Genomic DNA, 19,902 nt, shown 5'->3' on the forward strand with positions numbered 1-19,902 from the left:
ATTGGTGCGACTGATTCCGGAGAGGCACGAGAGTAGTAGGCCTTAGTAGCTTACCAGTATATGACCCTAGATATCTTTTGTTGTATAGATTTAGGGTAGGCCTCGTGGTTGGTATCCGGATGAGATACTTTTGTTGTATTATATGCTGACCAGACTGTGTACTCTGATATATATATTAGAAACTTGTTTGAATTGCTTGTTGTTTGGTTTGAAATGTGAGTAGCCTTGTAAGCATACACGGCGTTGTATGCTTACGGCGGGGGACTGTTACGACCCGTGGCCGCGGGGTGTGACAGCTCTCTTCGGTGGTATCAGAGCTCAAGGTTTTAAGCCCTAACCAGACTGATAGGATACGTGAGTGGGGTACGTTATACTTGGGGTTGTCACGGTTAACGACTTGTTCGTCCTATGAAATGAGTATATGCAAATTGAATGAATATTTTCTTATTATTTAAGAGTTATGGAAGGACGTCGCAGTAGGGGACGACCTAGAATCAGGAATCATGATCCTATCCAGGATCCACCCAACGAGCCAGTCGTTCAAGCGAGTGAGGCTGGATCTGCTGGGTCTGAGGTCCAGAGAGTTGATCTTGGACCTGGAGGTGCGCAGAACCGGGATCGAGACCTAGATGATAGGTTGATTGCGGCTTACGAGAGAGGCCGCCAGGCAGAGAGGCGTGAGGTGGTGCCGGAGGTTCAAAGAGGTGATCCTGAGGAGTTCAGAAGGTTGTATGACTCCTTCATGCGCCTTCATCCGCCTCGTTTCGACGGCACCGGTGAGTATGCCGCTGCTGAAGAATGGCTCGCAAGCATGAATGCAAAGCTGGTGCTATGTCGAGCACCAGAATAGGATATGGTGGAGCTGGCAGAGCAGCAGTTGGAGAGTGGTGCGAGGTATTGGTGGGATGGGGCCCGACGTAGTTATGTCGGGGAGGAAGTGAAGATTCCGTGGGAGTGGTTTGAGCAACAATTCACCCGACGGTTTCTGAGTAATATCCAGCGAGAGGCGCTGCGGAGGAAATTTCTGGACTTAAGGCAGAGTGGGCGAGCAGTGGCAGATTATAACAACGAGTTTCTCGCCTTGTCCAGGTACGCAATAGATGTGCAGACAGATGTGGTGAGGTACCATAGGCAGTACCTGGACGGGTTGGATGGGGGGATATCGATGATTGTGGATACCCCTATGGCTACTGAGCTGCAGGCCATGATGGATCACGCTGAGCAAGTGGAGTTGCACAGCAAGAGAAGAAGGTTGGAGATAACGGAGAGGAATGTGAAACAGAGGGAGGACCAAAACCGACGGTTTAGGTCAAGGGGAGGACCGTCGACAGCTAGACCACCCCCGAGACAGTTTATGGCATCTAGACCCCCTCCCAGACAGATAGCAGGACCGGTACTCCGGCCGGGTTTTGTTTCAGTGTGATGCCGTTCGTGCAACCAGGCACACTCTGAGATAGATTGCAGACGCCGCAACCAAGCATGCTACACCTGCGGCAGTATGGAGCATTGGGCGAGAGAGTGCCCGAATGCGGCACTAGGGTTTCCCAGAGACAGCGGTGGTAGAGGGCCCATGGGACGTGGATCCGGTAGACCACCATTTCGTGGTCGAGGTGCTTCTCAGACCAGCGGAGGCAGGATTGGAGGTCGAGTGGCTGCCCACGCGCTTGGTATAGCAGAGGTGGCATATGACACAACGAGGGCTCTGGAGGAAGGTGAAGGCTCGAAACCGGCTGATTCTCGAGCTGAGGTGATGACAGGTATACTTTCTATCTCCGATGAGAGTGCCTATTGTTTGATAGATACTGGGTGTAGCCATTCCATTGTATCGAAGGCTTGGGTAGAAAAGTATAACTGGTCAACTGAAACCAATAACCAAGTCCTGAGTGTCCAAACCCCTTTCGGTTCGACTGACCGAAAAATAACCATATGCCGAAACCGAAAAGTCAGAGTTGATGGAAGGGATCTCGAGATAGACCTGTTGGTTATGGAGATCACGGGTTACGACGTTCTATTGGGGATGGATTGGTTAACAAGACATGCCGCAACGATCGACTGTCCGCACCGCAGGATTTGTTTTGTGACCGCAAAAGGTGGTATGTCGTGCATGCTGAACTGTAGGAAGGTTGGAGGGTTGATACCGTGCATCTCGGCTGTGGAAGTTAGGCACCTGATCGATTCAGGGTGCACTGCATATCTGGCAGCAATAGTGTACACTGATACGGAAGTTCCTGAGATGAATACGATTCCAGTGGTGTCGGAGTTCGTGGATGTGTTTCCGGAAGAAATAGTCGGATTACCACCGGAACGAGAAGTGGAGTTTGGCATAGAAGTGGTACCAGGTACGACACCAATTTCAAAGAGTCCGTATCGTATGGCTCCTGCAGAATTGAAGGAACTCAAGGCCCAATTAGAAGAGATGCTGGAAAGCGGGTTTATTAGACCGAGCACATCTCCATGGGGTGCTCCGGTGCTGTTTGTGAAGAAGAAGGATGGTACCTTGCGGTTATGTATCGACTACCGTGAATTGAACAAGGTGACCGTCAAGAATAGATACCCGTTACCCCGAATCGATGACTTGTTTGATCAGCTGCAAGGATCTTCGATCTACTCCAAGATAGACTTGAGAACGGGGTACCACCAGCTGAGAATACGTCCGACTGATGTGGAAAAGACAGCCTTCCGAACGCGCTATGGGCATTACGAATATATGGTGATGCCGTTCGGGCTAACGAACGCTCCGGCTGCATTTATGGACATGATGCAGCGAGTGTTTCACGACCTATTGGATTCAACTGTGGTGGTGTTCATCGATGACATCCTGATATATTCAAGGTCACGTGAGGAGCATGAGGTACATCTGCGGATAGTGTTACAGAGATTGAGGGATCATCAACTATTCGCAAAGTTTTCGAAGTGTGAGTTCTGGCTTGAGAAAGTGGCCTTCCTTGGGCACGTGATATCAGGTGAAGGGTTGGCCGTGGATTCAGAAAAGATTCGGGCGGTGACCGATTGGAAGAGGCCAGAAACAGTTACGGAGATTCGCAGTTTTCTGGGGCTAGCCGGATATTATAGAAGGTTCGTACTTGGATTCTCACAGTTAGCTGCTCCCCTTACGAAGCTTTTGCATAAAGGTGTGAAGTTCGAGTGGGGTGCCACTCAAAATCAAAGTTTTGAGGAGTTGAAGAGTCGGTTGGTAACTGCACCGGTTCTTGCCATGCCCATCACCGACGAGGAGTATACCGTCTACACCGACGCATCCGGATCTGGTTTGGGATGTGTATTGATGCAGAAGGACCATGTTATAGCATATGCTTCTCGGCAGTTACGATCACACGAACAGAATTATCCGACCCATGATCTGGAGCTAGCTGCAGTGATCTTCGCTTTAAAGATTTGGCGGCATTACCTGTATGGAGTGAAGTGCCGTATCTTCACGGATCACCAAAGCTTGAAGTATATCTTCACTCAAAGGGAGTTGAATTTGAGGCAGAGGAGATGGTTGGAGCTGATGAAGGACTACGATCTGGATATCCAGTATCATGCCGGAAAGGCAAACGTGGTAGCAGATGCGCTAAGCAGGAAGAGTCAGATCAATCTGGCATCGCTTATCACCAGCGAGACACACCTCCTCGAAGAAATGAGAAGAATGAATCTGCACGTGGGTGCATCCCGTGAGTTTGCATTGGAAACCTCATCTCGATTGATTGGAGCGAGCAATAGTGCAGGTACAGCTACAGTTGCCTCGATTATCTTGGCTGCGGTCGAGGTTCGACCAGAGTTACACGAGCAGATTCGAGCAGCACAACAAGAGGACCCAAAGTGCCAGAAATTCCGACAACATTTCGAGTCAAAGGCAGACTCGCCATTTCAACTCCACGAAGATGGTATTCTGCGGTTCCATGACCGCATATGCGTTCCGAATGTCTCAGAACTGAAGAATCTGATTCTGTCAGAAGCACATGACTCGGGGTATACCATTCACCCTGGTGAAGTCAAGATGTATCAAGATCTAAAGCGATATTTCTGGTGGCCAAAGATGAAAAGGAACGTGCAAAACTATGTGGAGAAATGTCAGGTCTGTCAGCAAGTTAAGGCAGATAGACGGAAGAGGGCGGGCTTACTAAGACCTTTGGAGATACCCATGCGGAAATTCGAGTCTATCACTATGGACTTCGTGACTGGATTTCCGAGAACCGTTGGACGATATGATGCCATATGGGTGATAGTGGATCGGTTGACGAAGATTGCACACTTCATTCCACTCCGGATCGAGACATCCGGAAGAGAGCTAGCCGATTTGTTCCTGCAATACCAGTTTAAATACCACGGATGTTCGCGACACATTGTCTCCGACCGAGACACTCGATTTACATCTCACTTTTGGGGAAGCTTTCAAGAAGCCATGGGCACGAAACTGAGATTCAGTACAGCCCATCATCCGCAAACCGACGGTCAATCCGAACGAACCATACAAACATTGGAGGACATGCTTCGATCCTGTGCTTTGAGTTTCCGAGAATCTTGGATCAACCATTTGTACTTGGTAGAGTTTGCGTACAACAATAGCTACCATTCGAGCATTGGAATGTCACCACAAGAGGCACTTACGGGACAGCAGTGTCGCACACCGCTGTGGTGGGGACCCGCAGGTACGTATTCACCTACCGGGCCTCAGATGCTGGAAGAGATTGCCGAAAAGACGAAAGTCGTTTTGAGTCGGCTTAAGTCGGCCCAAGAGCGACAAAAGAAATATGCAGATGTGCATAGAAGACCGTTGGAGTTTCAAGAAGGGGATCACGTGTGGCTTCGAGTTTCACCCGTCAGGGGTGTACACCGATTTGGCGTATCAGGCAAGTTAAGTCCTAGATACATTGGACCGTTTCAGATTTTGAGGCGAATGGGACCGATGGCATATGAGCTTGCATTGCCACCAGCATTGGACCGGGTTCATCCGGTGTTTCATGTGTCACAATTGCGCCGATACGTACGAGATCCGTCTCATTGCATTGATCACTCGGACCTGCATGTCCAAGGTGACTTGTCCTATCAAGAAGAGCCAATGCAGATATTGGACCGAAAAGAACAGCAACTTCGGAACAAGACGATTAAGCTTGTCCTGGTCAAATGGGGACGCCATTCGACTAAGGAAGCAACATGGGAACATGAGGAAACCATTCGTGAGAAGTACCCGGAACTATTCAACGAATCAGGTACGCAATTTAGTTCAGAGGACTGAACTTTATTCTAAGGGGGGGAGAAATGTTACGTTACGAAATTTTTACAATTAAATTGAAATGAATTAAAAAAAAAGAATCAAGTTAATTGTGTTAATAAAATGGAAGTTTAAACCTTAATTAAGGTTTCCCTAAATAAATAAGTTAATTGTGAATTGAAACCGCGTCGAAATTTCGAGATTTCGGAACTTTATAGGCTCAGTGCGGATTAGATTGACCGCAGTGCGAGTGGAGGTCATCCGCAGTGGCTCAGACTTTTTCTGGAACTTTGACAAAAAAATGACTAAGTAGTGAGTGCGGGTGAGGGATCCGCAGTGCGGATGGGTTTAGCCGCACTCATGAATTTTTGTATTGCACTGAATTTTTCTGAAATCGGCTAAGTAGTGAGTGCGGATGAGGTTGAACCGCAGTGCGGATCAGGTTCATCCGCAGTAGGCTCGGACTTTTCCTGGATTCGGCTGACAACCGACTAAGTCTCGAGTGCGGATTAAGTCACCCGCAGTGCGGATTGGCTAATCCGCATTCAGGGTAATTTTAACCCTAAAACCCAAATTAAACCTTCTCTCTCTCTCTCTTCCACCATTCCCCATTTCTAAGTGAAATTCGTCCAAGAGAGAAGGAAAAGATCCCGTGAGTTTCCATTTCGTTCAGACTCCCGATTGTTGCGAGAAATCGAGTTTGGAATCGAGAAAGCAGCCGAGGATCTCTCAGAACCCTTCTATTTGGTATTTCTTTCTCTCCTTTTTGCTTTCGAAACCTCGAATTTTCTCGATTTCTCGGATTCTCGTTTTAAACCCGAGATTTGTGCTCGAATTGCTCGAGGACTAGTTCCTCTACACTTCTTACTAGTTTGTTTGTCATTCTTTTTCCCGATTTCTTCCGATTTATGAAATCTGATTTCTAGGGTTTCGTGCCAAAAATTGAAAGTTGGCATAATCGTGATTTGATTTGCTTAACCCGACCAATTAGACTTGTAATCGGTAGGGTTGCCTCCTGATCGTGAATTTTTAGAACATTTAATGGCTGATTTGAGATTTTGACCAAATTAGGGTTAACCAAACGGTGAATTGAATTGATCCGAGAACCAAAGTAGTGAAACAGTGATTGATGGTTACCAAAGTGAAATAGTATAAGGCTAGAGGGCCTAGATGAGATTTTGTGTGGTTTTAGAGGATTTTGGTAAGAAATAATGAACCGAACGAATTGATACCAAAAACATAGGAATTGATTAGAGAAGGTATAAGCCCTAGAAGTAACTCGAATAAACCTCTCGATCCTGAACCAATGTTAAACCAAGTATACGCATAATATAGGTGTAGGCTCGGTCGAGCAAGAACTTGCGAGACATTACGAGACGTCTGATCCTTAGCTTAAGCGGTACGCTCGTCATAATCAGGTGCGGGATTCTTGGACTTGTTTGATACTTTATTTTCAGGAATTAAACTGTGTTTTCGTTTGTCATGTTGAATATCATTGATTGCATCACTGAATTGCGTAGAGCATTTGCATAGCCCAATCAAATTAAACTCGAATTGATCTGAATTGAATGATTTGCATACTGGTATGGTTATAGGTTATGTCGATCTATTGTGATCTGATTTTGATTTAAAGTCACCACGAGTGGAATTGATATGTGTGTGAATGGATTTACGAAGTTAAGCACTTGGATCCAATTAATTTGCCAAGTCGGGCTGTATGCTGACTTGGATTCCCAGGATCCTAAATGGCCTTAGGTGAACGGCCCTCGATATTCCCAGTACCGGTTGGGACGAGGGAGGGTGATTATGTTATGAGATGTGTGATTGGAAATCGTGGTTGACTTGTGTAACGTCTATGGCTCGGTAGCATTTTCCTACGTGTTAATGCATTTGAACGGTCGATTGAATATGACGAATATTGGAAACGTTTCTAAAGTGGATTTTCTTTACATGATTTGAACCAGACCTTAATAAACTGTTAAGCCAAGCGGTTGCAGATGGGTGTCAGATAAAGGGTCCAGCGGTTGGCCATCTGTAGGTGTCAGTAACCCTACAGATGTGGGTTTGATAAAGGTTCAGCTCGAAAGAACATCTGTAATTGCTACAAGCCCTACTGAACTGAGTTAGGAATCGAGTTAAGCCAAAATATATGTTGTGTTTGAGATTCATCTTGGAAATTCCGTAAACTGTGTTTCAGGTTGATTAACTGTTGTCGAGTAGTGGCATTTTGTTATTTATGTTTTCTTATATAACTGTTTGCATTGTTGTTGTTTGGGTTTCATTATTGAATATAGAGTTTGATTGCAAGTCCAATAATTCAAATGTGGCAAATTCGCACTGAGAATTTATTCTCACCCCCACCTTCCCCGTTATTTTACAGGTATTGGTGCGACTGATTCCGGAGAGGCACGAGAGTAGTAGGCCTTAGTAGCTTACCAGTATATGACCCTAGATATCTTTTGTTGTATAGATTTAGGGTAGGCCTCGTGGTTGGTATCCGGATGAGATACTTTTGTTGTATTATATGCTGACCAGACTGTGTACTCTGATATATATATTAGAAACTTGTTTGAATTGCTTGTTGTTTGGTTTGAAATGTGAGTAGCCTTGTAAGCATACACGGCGTTGTATGCTTACGGCGGGGGACTGTTACGACCCGTGGCCGCGGGGTGTGACACATATCAATTGGTGTCGAAATGGATTTGGAGTTTATTTGTGATGCATGCCAATTTTTTTTTTTGTTTTATAACCTGACAGTAGCTGCTATGTGCATTTCAGTGACTATTCCTCTTCTTCTCAAAACCTCTCTAGTAAGGATCCTGTCCTGGAGCATCAGGTATGCAAAGAGTTTAGCTGATGGTGGCACCTTGGTACTCCAGATGTACATAAAAGGCCATCTCACTTTTCCCCCAATACATAATGCCATGCATATCGAACTAGCTGAGTATAGGCCTTCCTTGCTCCATATTTATAATATCTGAATTTACTACATATTTGTAATATTTGAACCCCTAAGAATAATTTGACTTCTTTGCATCCATGTTTTCATGTTTTGTTCTCTCTATTTCTCCAAATACATTGAATTACTCTTATCATGCTGACAGGGTTTTGTCAGGCTAACTGGACCGGAGCGTGGCATACGAGCAAATGAATTATTCAATTGGACTGATCTATATTAAACATAAATTCAGAAAGTGCCAACTTTTAGATTGGATGCAAGGTTGAGACTCACATTGAAGGCTTAGGATTTCTATATATATATATATATTTTTTGGAGTTGAATAGAGGGCATCAAAACACTGACAAGTATAGGTCATACAAGCAGTGTTGTGGGTGAAAACTAGTAAATTAGGGACTTATATTTTTTATTGTAAATTACTTTTTAGTTATGTTTAGATTCAGATAATTATCTTTTGTAAGCATGATGATTGAATAAAGATTTTGAAATTGAAATTATCTCTTTTTGTTATTGCATTCTTTGTAATCTACGTTCACTGAGTCAGCTTTCGGTGCATCGATTGTGTCTGCTATAAGCCTATAACTAAAGGATAATATGGCATTAAAAAAACCAGCAGGGGTAAAATTGGAAAATAGTTACAGAAAAAGATTGAAACTAGTATAGGCCATCCGAAACTAAGAAAATAACTGTCAAATTCAGCAAAAATAAATAAATAAAGGTTTGAATTCAATTAACAAAGATTATGCTGGTACATATCAGCTTTGAATTCATTTAATAAATAATATATTCTTTATTTTCAGCCAAAAACTAAAAGCTGAGAACATTACTGACAAATTTGAATAAAACTGAAAGTATACCACAACTCATACATGTTTAGAAATGTCAAATAATAGCAAAAATATCTAATAAAAGTTTCAAAATAACCGCAAGTTATACATATTCCAAAATAACCACAAGTCATACATATTCAAAAATGATTACACATTCTCTAGTCTTCTGTATGTGCATCCTCCATAACACCTGCTTGTTTTCTTCGCTCGCAAGTTGAAGAGTAGTGGTCATATTGACCACAATTTTTGCATTGTCGCTTCGACTTTTTTGAGTTTTTCATACGGACTTCCAAACCACTTCTGAAGCGCCCATTCTTCGACACACTAACATCTTCCTTTTTACGACCCTTTGTTTTTGCAATGCAAGGATTAGCAATCGAGGGATGTTCAACCATATTTTCAACACGATCAATGGTAATTGTTGCACTTTCCTTCCCTTCTTTGTTTTCCTCTAACTCTAAGTTGGAAACCCTTTTAAGTGCCCCCTCTAACGCCTCCATTATAATGTCATGAGCATCGGTGCTCACGTGCAAATGTGTTCTCAACCGACTCATCAAATCATTAAATTTTAAATCACTAACCATTGAAGACTTGTCTCCATCCTTTTTAAAAAGAGGAATGGATATGCCCTCCCTCACCTTCTTTGTCCATCGTGGTAAGATATATTTCGAAGGAATATTTTCAACATCCTTTTCACTGAAATTTTTTAATACATGACAGCACAATATACCTTTGAATTCAAACAAGTGACACTCACAAGAGACCTCCCACATCTCAACATCCAAAGTAACAATAAATGCATCCTTAGTATTATGAAAACTTGATACCTTATACTTGCTTGAGGATCCACTTTTCTCCAACTTCTTTTTCTTCAACTTTGGACATTCCATGAGCTAATCTTGAAAATAATTGAAGATCTTTCGTGTGTACACATCAGCAGCTTGTTCTTCAAGTGGAGATTTCAACTTCAAAATTGGAGTTTTGTATATTGAAGTAAACCGCTCTGCATGCTCCGCCCTATATCGATGCTCAAGAGCATGCTCATACTTGACCACAAATTCTCTCAAAGTGGTGCCTTTGTTAAGAAATGAATCAAAAAAAGAGTGTATGCTCTCACATCTTTGTGTGGTATTCATACCGGCATAAAATATGGTACGGTTGTAAATGGGAATCCATGATTGTCGAATATCAAATAAATTATTCAACCACTCATCATCCATAAGCTTATAATCTTTCATAATCCTCTTCCATTCATTATCAAATTGCTCAGTAGTGATTGAATAGTACAAACAGTTCTTCATTTCTCGAGAAAATGGTGAGTTATCATTGTAAAGGAAACCATATTTTTCTGGAAATTTATTCATGATGTGCCAAAGGAAAAATCTGTGAGAAACGGTCGGAAAAACCTTTCTTATTGCATTTTCAATAGCACGGTCTTGATCCGTGAGGATTGATATCGGTAACTTACCACCCACCGCATTAAGCCAAGTCTCAAATAACCACACAAATGTTTCTTCTTGCTCATTTTGCAACAAGGCGAAACCAAACATGATGGATTGGGAATGGTTATTGACTCCAACAAAGTTTCCCAAAGGCAAGCTATACTTATTAGTTTTATAAGTTGTATCAAAGACCAACACATAGCCAAACCGCTCATAGTATTGACGAGCGGTCGAATCTATCCAAAAGAAATTTATCATCCTATCCTCTTCATCAATTTGGATTTCATAAAAGAAATTTGGATCTTGTAATTTCTTCTCAACACAATATTGCACCACAGCATGTGCATCTCCGTTGTCCAAATTCTTCCTCCTAAGGTCTCTTCTATGATTCCAACAATCTCTTTGTGAAACATTTATGCTTGCATCACAATTAACAATATCCGGCACTTTGCCAATAGGAAGATATGTTTCGCTAAACTTCTCCACTAGACTTTTTGCCACAGACGGCATCCCTCCCGGTTGTTTTAAGTATATTCGACTATTGGGACTCATCAAAAGATGGTTGTGTTCCTTTCTACTCTTTCATACCTTCCATATTCCATTCTTATTTGATACACTTATATATACTGGGCAACCACTTCTACGAGTTAATGTTTTTCTACTCTTCTTTTCTTGATCCAAAACAACAACATCATTTGATTTCTCTTCACAAAATCCAGCACAAGAGCACACATACTGTCGGTAACAAATTTTATCCGAATGTGCAAATTTGGTGGTCCTCCTTACCCGTACTGTATATCCCTCCGAAATAGCATAATTGTAATAAAAATTCTCAAACTCTTCAAGTGACGCAAACGCCATGCCTTTCCATGGGGCACGATCATTAGCACTCTTCTTATTTGTATCATCTTCGCGAATAAAATCTGTCTCCATTTCCATCTCATCACCCATAGAAGCATCATCCTATTATAAAACAATGTTCAATGAGAATTTGTATAAATACATTTCTGAATTCAAATTTTATTATAATAAGTATGCAAATTCTTGAACATTATTTTGCATAGTTATATTAATTATTTTGTATAAATACAATGCTTCCAATCTGCATACATAATGAGTACGTAATTTGGTTTTTGGTTGAACCCCAAATTGACTTGACTAGATTTTGATTAGCAAAAAAATAAATTGAAATTTTATTTATTGGTGGTGTCTAGGTTCTCAGAGACAATTCTATTTCAAAATTTTCATGTGCACGTTGCACACAGAAAGTAAGTTGAAAGAAATTTTTCAAGTGCTCTCATAGGGAATTTCATTTGTTGATAAAATTAAGCATCTTGGCATTTAAAAAAAGATAAAATTAAGCATCTTGATTGATATTTAAATTTTGTTATCTTGCAATTTGAAGAAATTTAATTGAATTTTTTTTTTTTAAAAAGTAGATTATGTCAGAGAATGAAGATGGTGGCGATGAAGGCTCGACGGAGATCGGAAGCATGACTGGTTCGGTGGTGGGCATGGCCGAGGGAGCAACTGCAGTGGAAATTTCATTCACTGGAGAAAGAGGACAAGGAGAAACCATGGCAACTTTGGTCCACGGGAAGAAATCAGAAGGATCTCTTTGAAATGGAGAAAACAATAGATTATGATTTCTTGCCTGTTTTGTTCACTGGAGAGAAATGGAAAAACTTTACCGCGCATTTATGGAAACAAAGAATTTGAGGCGGAGAAAATCTGAGGCGTTCATCTCAAATGAAACAAGCGGTTGAGGATTTGGAATAAATTTGGAGCATAAAAATTTGGTGCATTTGATCCCTCCTCATGTTTTAATTGTGAACTATAAATTCTAATTATCTAAACTACTTTCTTACAACCTCACAGGACGGAGGTTCGAGCTTACACCAGGCCTCGCCGCCTGCTCCTCAGGATGACGAAGATGATGACGAGGGGCAGTTCTCAGATGTCGGCGGAGATGGTACTGCTTAGGTGGCTAGGTATTTATATATGGTTCGGATGTTTCTTTTGACATTCCTGGTTTAGATGTTACTTGACATTTAGATTATCTGTTACTTGATGTTATTCTACATTTATGTTTATGTTTGATGATATAGTATACAGTTTTCTGGTATTTATGTTTATATCTGTTTTGTATGTATCGATATCTTGTATTATGTGTATGTATTGATGTTATATTGTATTATGTGTATGCATGTATCGATGTCTTGTATGTGTATTATGTTGTATGTTGGTACGTGTCGTACCAATTATTATATGGTACAAATTTACATAATAAAAAAAATTCTGAAAACCTGACAGAAAACTTTCTGCGACCGATTTTAAGTATCAGCGATCGTTTTTTTGGTCTCAGAAAAAAACTATTAGAGACCATTATTTTACTATTAGCGACCGTTATTTTGGTCGCTGATAATTTTTTTCTGACGTTAGCAAAAAATCAGCGACCAAAAAAATTGGTCGCATATACATTATCAGCGACCGGTGACGTCATCAGACGAGTATTTGCGACAATGCTTACAGTGACCGGGTTATTAGTGACCGAAATTGATCGTCAGCGACCGTTGTAACTATCTGCGACCGGCACTTAGACTTTCTGCGACCAAAAAATCGGTCACAGATAGTAGGATCTGTTGTAGTGTAGGTCATACTCGATAGTCTTTTAATTTGTGGAAAAATTAATTACACCCAGTTTGCCACCTTTAATTTGTTGATATTATATATTGTTAGGTTGTAATTAAAATGACCACCAATGGCATATATATATATAGTGAAGGTGGGTACAATTAATTAATTAATTATATTTCCATTTAATAATTAAATTTCTGTTTAAATAAATTAATGCATGCATCTAATGACCGCTTAGTGAATTTGAACATATCTTATCTTAGTGCATGTAGAACAATTGGAGTATACGTACGTAGTACGTAGTACGTAGTACTCGCTTTTTAGGTTTATCGTTTTTACTTTTTACTTTGCTTCGTTGCACAAATTAAATCAGTAAGCAACGTTTTTACTATTGGAGGAAATTAATTAAACAACGTTGGTAAAAATAAATCCCATTGTAGAATATTTTTTATTTTAACTTTGTTCCAAGTAATGCACGAACCTTCTTTGATGTAAATATGTTTTGTACTTATTTTGTCGAATTCACATCCTCTCAGTTAGATATCTCAAAAGTTTAAATAAGTTGTACGTGCACCAATCTCAACTGTTCAAATAAGTTGTGCACAATAATACTCCTAAATTTGCGCTATCCCCGAGTAGGCACCGTACACTATATGTTATCTAGTAAGCTTTGGCTCATTAAATAATACATTTGTTCTTAAAATTGAATAACATGACATATATATATTCATTTTTTTTTTACTTTTTATAGACAGCTGATGTGAATCAAGGCACGGTGTTATGATATCTAATGAAATTTTTTAAGCCCATCGATTTCAAATTTCAAAATTTTTCAAATATCAAACCTTTTCAAATTTCAATTTTTTAAATTTCAAATTTGTTTCCAAATTTCATTTTTTTTTCAAATTCCAATTTTTTCCAAATTTCAATTTTTTGTTTCAAATTTCAAATTTTTTCAAATATTTGAAATTTAAAAAACTTGAAATTTGAAAAAAGTTTGATGTTTGATATTTGAAATTTGAAATCGGTGAAAAAAATGTCTATTGTGTTCTATGTTTGATATGAATGTTATTTACATGATATAGTTTAGTTTATTACCTTATTTATTAATTTATTTAACTTTTCACATATCCATAGTTCTATTGTATTCTATTAGTTATATTTTCGTTGTTATTGTCTTTATTTTATTTAACTTGTATACTTATGCTACTTTAGATGATATTATTGTTAACTTATTTATTTAATATTTGTATAATATGAAGACCTCACTTTTGGATAGTAACGTAAATGATGTTTATGTATTGCAACAGAATTAAATATTCGACACAATTTTTTGTTAATAATTAAATAAAAATATGAGCCGACTCGCGAGCCGAGTCGAGTCGAGCCAAGCCGAGTTGAGCCTTTTCCTTTCAAATTAAAGCGAGCCGAATGATATTGATTTTCTTATTGAGCCGAGCTGAGTTTGAGCCGAACCTTAATCATTAGCAACCCTAGAGAGAGAGAGAGGTGATTCTACGTTGGTCGAGAGAGAGAGAGAGGTGATTCTACGTTGGTCAATGGTCAAGCTTCAATATATTACAGAGGAAACAAGCCGAGGAGAGAAAAAAAGAAAATTCTCCAAGAGAGGAATGTAATTATAAATTATTACTTTTCTTGGATGCAAAGTCTATGTCAGTCAATAATAAAAGTGGATATTCAAATTTCCTTTTCCAAAATCAACGTGACATCACATCACCTGGTAGGCTAAGGCTAGTAGTACATACCATATGGTCCCGACATTTTTAAAAATACAAATATTTTAATAATAATAACTAGGTTTGAGCTAATTAAATAAAAATACCAAAACCGTTGAAAATTTTCACGGCTTGGAATTTTAATTCCAAACTGTGGATATTTTTCATGGTATGGGTTTTTTTTTTCAAAATTTTTTTTTAATTTTTTTTAATTTTTTGTATTGAAATATTAGAAATTTTAAATATATTTCTTTGAAAATAGATGGAATACAATATAATTTGATTTATTAGAAAGACTGTAACAAATAACCCGATCAACATTTTTCAGGCCGGATTTTTCGCGGCTGTAAGAAAAATTAATATATTTCTTTATGTGTTATAGAAAATATTGTGATTCTTCTAGTACATTTAATTTCTAAAAAGTTGTATCTATTTTGAGAATTCTTTTTGAATAACAATCATTCAATAACTTAAAGTTTTTATTTTTTTTCAAAAATAAATACAACTTTTTAGAAGCTAAATGTACTAGAAGGATCACAATATTTTCTATATTACCTAGAAGTGACTTTTGAACCGGGATGAATAACTCAGAATCCAAGCATTTTTATTTTTTTTCAATAACACATAAAGAAATATATTAATTTTTCTTACAGCTGCGAAAAATCTGGCTTGAAAAATGTTGATCGGGTTTTTTGTTATAGTCTTTCTAATAAATTGAATTATATTGTATTCCATCTATTTTCAAAGAAATATGTTTAACATTTCTAATATTTCAATACAACAGTATTCCATCTATTTTTAAAGAAATATGTTTAACATTTCTAATATTTCAATACAAAAACTAAATTTTTTTTAAAAATTTATGTTTTGCAAAAAAAAAAAAACCCAAACCGTGGAAAATATTTACAGCTTGGAATTTTAATTCCAAGCCGTGGAAATTTTCCACGGTTTGGATATTTTTATTAAATTGGCTCAAATTTGGTTATTATTATTAAAAGATTTAACTAATTGGGTATTTTTAAAAATGCCGGCATATGGTCCATTCCATACTCCATAAGTCCATATCCATACTGCTTGGAATTATTATTTTTTTCCCTTTTCCCTTTCTCGTAATTGATTCTTTGTGATTATAGCCTACCAGAAAGAAAGGCAACTGTGCACATGTATCTAATCAAAAAGTTCGCATGTAGAAGAAATAAGTCTATCATTCTAATTCGGAATTTAGATATAATAATAATGTAATTCAGAAATAATTTGTTAATTCTGTAGTATGATAGTATATTAAAATATTAATTATATTATTAAACAAACAAAATGTTTGTAATTTCATGGATAGTAATATAATAGTTTAGAATTTGCGATGCACAGATTGTATTTTGATTTTTACTACTAATTTTTATTTTCCTGTGTGAGTTAGCACGGTACTGAGGTCTATGAAGCGAGTGACGGATTATAAAATAAAAAAATGTATTGTTTGTACAACTTGTCTGAAATAATTCAAAAAATATTATTCAAGATAATAATACAAATTAGATATTATTCAAAAATAATATTTTAGTGAATATTTTTGTTGATGCCGTTTAATGATCTATGTTGTTAAATTATTTTAAAAAATATTTTTGAAAGTTGTTGATTACATTAAAACACACAATATAATATACATAAATAGAGGCAACAATTCTTCTAATATTTTTTCTTTTCAACTAAACAATTCTTCTAATATTTTTTTTCAACTAAACAATTCTTCTAATATTTTTTTTCAACTAAACAATTCTTCTAATATTTTTTTCAACTAAAATTAGGTGAAGATGGTTAAACGGAGCAAATTATCCATATCTATCCTTAATAATTTCCTACCCGAACCCATTTTGGTAGAACTACTTTTCTATCCAAAGTCAATTGCAAACCCAAATTGACAGCCCAAGTTTCTCTCTTGCACATTCGCTATATACGTGTTACTTCCGTACTAACTTATATATAAAGCGTATAGCGATATTTAACACAATAGTTGTGGGACAAACAATTGTGTGGAATCAGATGCTGACGCTAGGAGCAGTCAATTTTGTTTATTAAATTTAATTAACTATTTTTGAATTATCTTTTTGACTTTTTCACATATCAAGGAATCCTTCGATCTTAAATCAGATATTATTAATTGTGTATTGCTTTCTACTCTCTACATATGTTACACAGTAAATAAATCTACATGTCTAACTGGATGATGAATATATATATAACATTGCCATAAAAATAAATCTACATTGCCATAAAAACATGTGAATTAGAGCATTTAATTAATTAATTTTGTTCATTTGTTTTGTGTCCTTCCACTCATGTCAGTTAACCCTTTTAAAATCTTTGTTTTTTTTTATTATTTCAAATACTTATAGTGTGTGCTTATCACTTTAGTTTTGAGGAATGAATCCTTATTCTATGTTTTAGGAATATATTTTTTCTTTGAATTTGTTTTTATGCATAGCTTGTGATCACTAATTTAAATATGAATATTCAACCAATTTTCTAAGGAATTTGCTATAATTAACTCTGAGAAATTAAATGAAATTCACCTTTTTCAAAAACCTTGAAACATATATATGGTCCTTACCTCCTAAATTTAAAAAAAAAATATTTTATGAGACTCACTTTTTTCTATTGGATTTAGATTCCTATTCAGAATTTCAGATCCTTCCATATCTCTTTCGATTCAATCATTCAATACCCAAAAAAAATGATAAGGTCGAGATTCGAATTTGAATGCGAACCACAATTATCGTTGGTAATGAACTGATTAGACATTTAGACTAAACAATTCCCTCAAATTTCGTGTTGGAAAATCAAGATCTTTAGCGTAAATAGTTAATTGTTTTTATAGGATTAGATTCTGAAATCACAAAATACAAAATTCCACAGTTTATTTGAAGTTCCATAGTTTCCATTCATCACCTTTTTGCATGCTTAGTTAGCAGCAAACTATGCTAGTGCCTAGCTAGCAGTAGACTAGTAATTTTTTTTGTTTTTTAGCACGCTTATGTACTTCTTGAAATTTTAAAAATATATATGACAAATGGGATGTGTCAAAATTGCAACTGAATCTTTTCTTCTTCTCAGTTTAATATCTAATTAACAAAAAAATACTCTAATAATTCAACTTATTATATAAAACTCAAACGCTTCTGGACAACTTGCTAAAAATATATATATGATTCAAATAAGACAAAATATTATGAATTTGTTTTATCTCTCATCAGTCAATTTTTTTATTTAATTTAATTAACTATTTTCGAACTATACTTTTTCACATATCAAGGAATATCTTAAAGTTAGATATTATTAATTGTGTGTTGCTTTCTATCTTAAAGTTAGATATTTTTAATTAATGCTTATGTCAAAATGAGACATGTAATCTAAATTGGCCGCTTTCCATTTTATTTTTTATGAATGTTAAATTTATATTTTTGAACTTCAAGTTTGTTATTCACTTATTTGATGTTTATGGTAAGTAATACATTAATTAAAAAACATGTCGTTTAATTTTTATTGGTTCTTAATCAATTTTTTTCGGTGGTTATCTAACTTCTATTGGAACAAAAGACAGTGATATCTGAAATCTGTAATATTTAATCTCTGAAACGAAAGATTGGAGGCCGTACGGTGCAATTAATAGGATCACCGGAATAGATGTTGTTCGAATATCACAAATTCCCTTTTTTAGAAATCTTTTTGTTGCGTTAGCCATGTGGCTCATTGTGCAATATATCTTTTTATTAAAAGCAGGCTTGAATCTTGATAACTTCTTAAATTCACCTCCTCCACATTTTTCATTAACCTTTTCAATTCACACCTACATATTGTGCCATACACCCTCCATTATTTTTTTAGCATTCAAACAACTATTAGAGGATCTGAGCCACTTATCAAAATCATATTTCAATCTCTGCCATTAATTATTAATTTCAATTTTATGCATCTATGTAGGAATCTCAAAATTTAGCAAATTGAATGGATCATGCAAATTGACAAATTTAGGCTAAGAGAAAGAAGGAAGAGTATGGGAAGGTGAAAAAGGCCGAGATGAGCATTTAAATTATTAAACAAAATTTGTCAATGAAAGTGATCGGGATCTCGATGAGCCCCAAAATGAACAGTTGCTACAATTAATCTGCCAAGGCAATTAGACGTGATCTATCTTTTACCTACCTCAATTTTACATAATTGAGACAATTTAACGTATATGTATAAAAATGAGAATAATTAATGACAGTACTTGTGAATGGAGTTTTTATATAAATAATATGATGAAGGACATTTCTGTTATCTCTTACTTTCTAATATGCAAATAATTAAGGTACCTTTTGGTTTATTATGACAAGAATGAGACACTTTTCACGAGGATAAAAAAGTAACTTTTCGTGATGGAGTACCATCATTGTTCAACTTTTTCTTTTTGCGACGGTACTTTTCGCGAGAGAGTACCGTCATAAATGTGTTTTTTCCCTCGTGAAAAGTATCTACTCTGTTGTAGAAAATAAGGTATGATTTTGTTATCTTTCACTTAATTAATATTTCTCGCATAAGTTACTATCCTTACCTTATCAAACTTTGGTTATTATTAGGGGTGTTCATCGGTTCGGTTCGAACTGAACTAGGCAAACCAAAGTTATAATTCGGTTTTAAAAATATAACAGAACCGAATCGAATTAGCATTGCAACCGAACTGAACCGAACCAAAGTTTTATTTCGGTTTGTTCGATTCAAACCAAAATATATTAATTTGTTTATTTAAAACAATTGATTTAAAATAAACCGAAGTATATTAAGAAATAAACCAGAGTGTTAAGAAATAAATTAAGATATTAAGAAATAAACTGAAGTATTTAAAGCAATTGATTAAGAAACAAATCAGAGTATTAAGAAATAAACCGAGGCAGTCCGGATCAAATTCATAATATATAAAAGTTCAGTCAATTCGGTTATTCCAAGTTACTTTGCGATTATCATTTATGACGATTTTATGTGGCTGAAACATAATATATATCGTGTCAAAAAAGAATTTAGGATTTACACTACTCATTTTCCATGCAAATTT

At 36.9% G+C, this 19,902-nt stretch overlaps 1 protein-coding gene across 1 annotated transcript; it reads right to left on the reverse strand.

The window, feature by feature from the left end:
- Positions 1 to 9,000: 9,000 nt before the first annotated feature.
- On the reverse strand, positions 9,001 to 10,953 carry LOC144573119 (protein FAR1-RELATED SEQUENCE 5-like). The gene is made up of 2 exons (XM_078322808.1): positions 10,018 to 10,953; positions 9,001 to 9,894 (listed from the first exon to the last, which is right to left on the reverse strand). The coding sequence occupies exons 1-2, from the start codon at positions 10,951 to 10,953 to the stop codon at positions 9,160 to 9,162; spliced, it is 1,671 nt and encodes a 556-aa protein (XP_078178934.1). The 3' UTR covers positions 9,001 to 9,159.
- Between the last annotated feature and the right edge of the window lie 8,949 nt (positions 10,954 to 19,902).

Source organism: Carex rostrata, chromosome 21 (genome assembly GCF_964058835.1).
Source record: "Carex rostrata chromosome 21, lpCarRost1.2, whole genome shotgun sequence".
Taxonomy (NCBI): Eukaryota; Viridiplantae; Streptophyta; class Magnoliopsida; order Poales; family Cyperaceae; genus Carex; species Carex rostrata.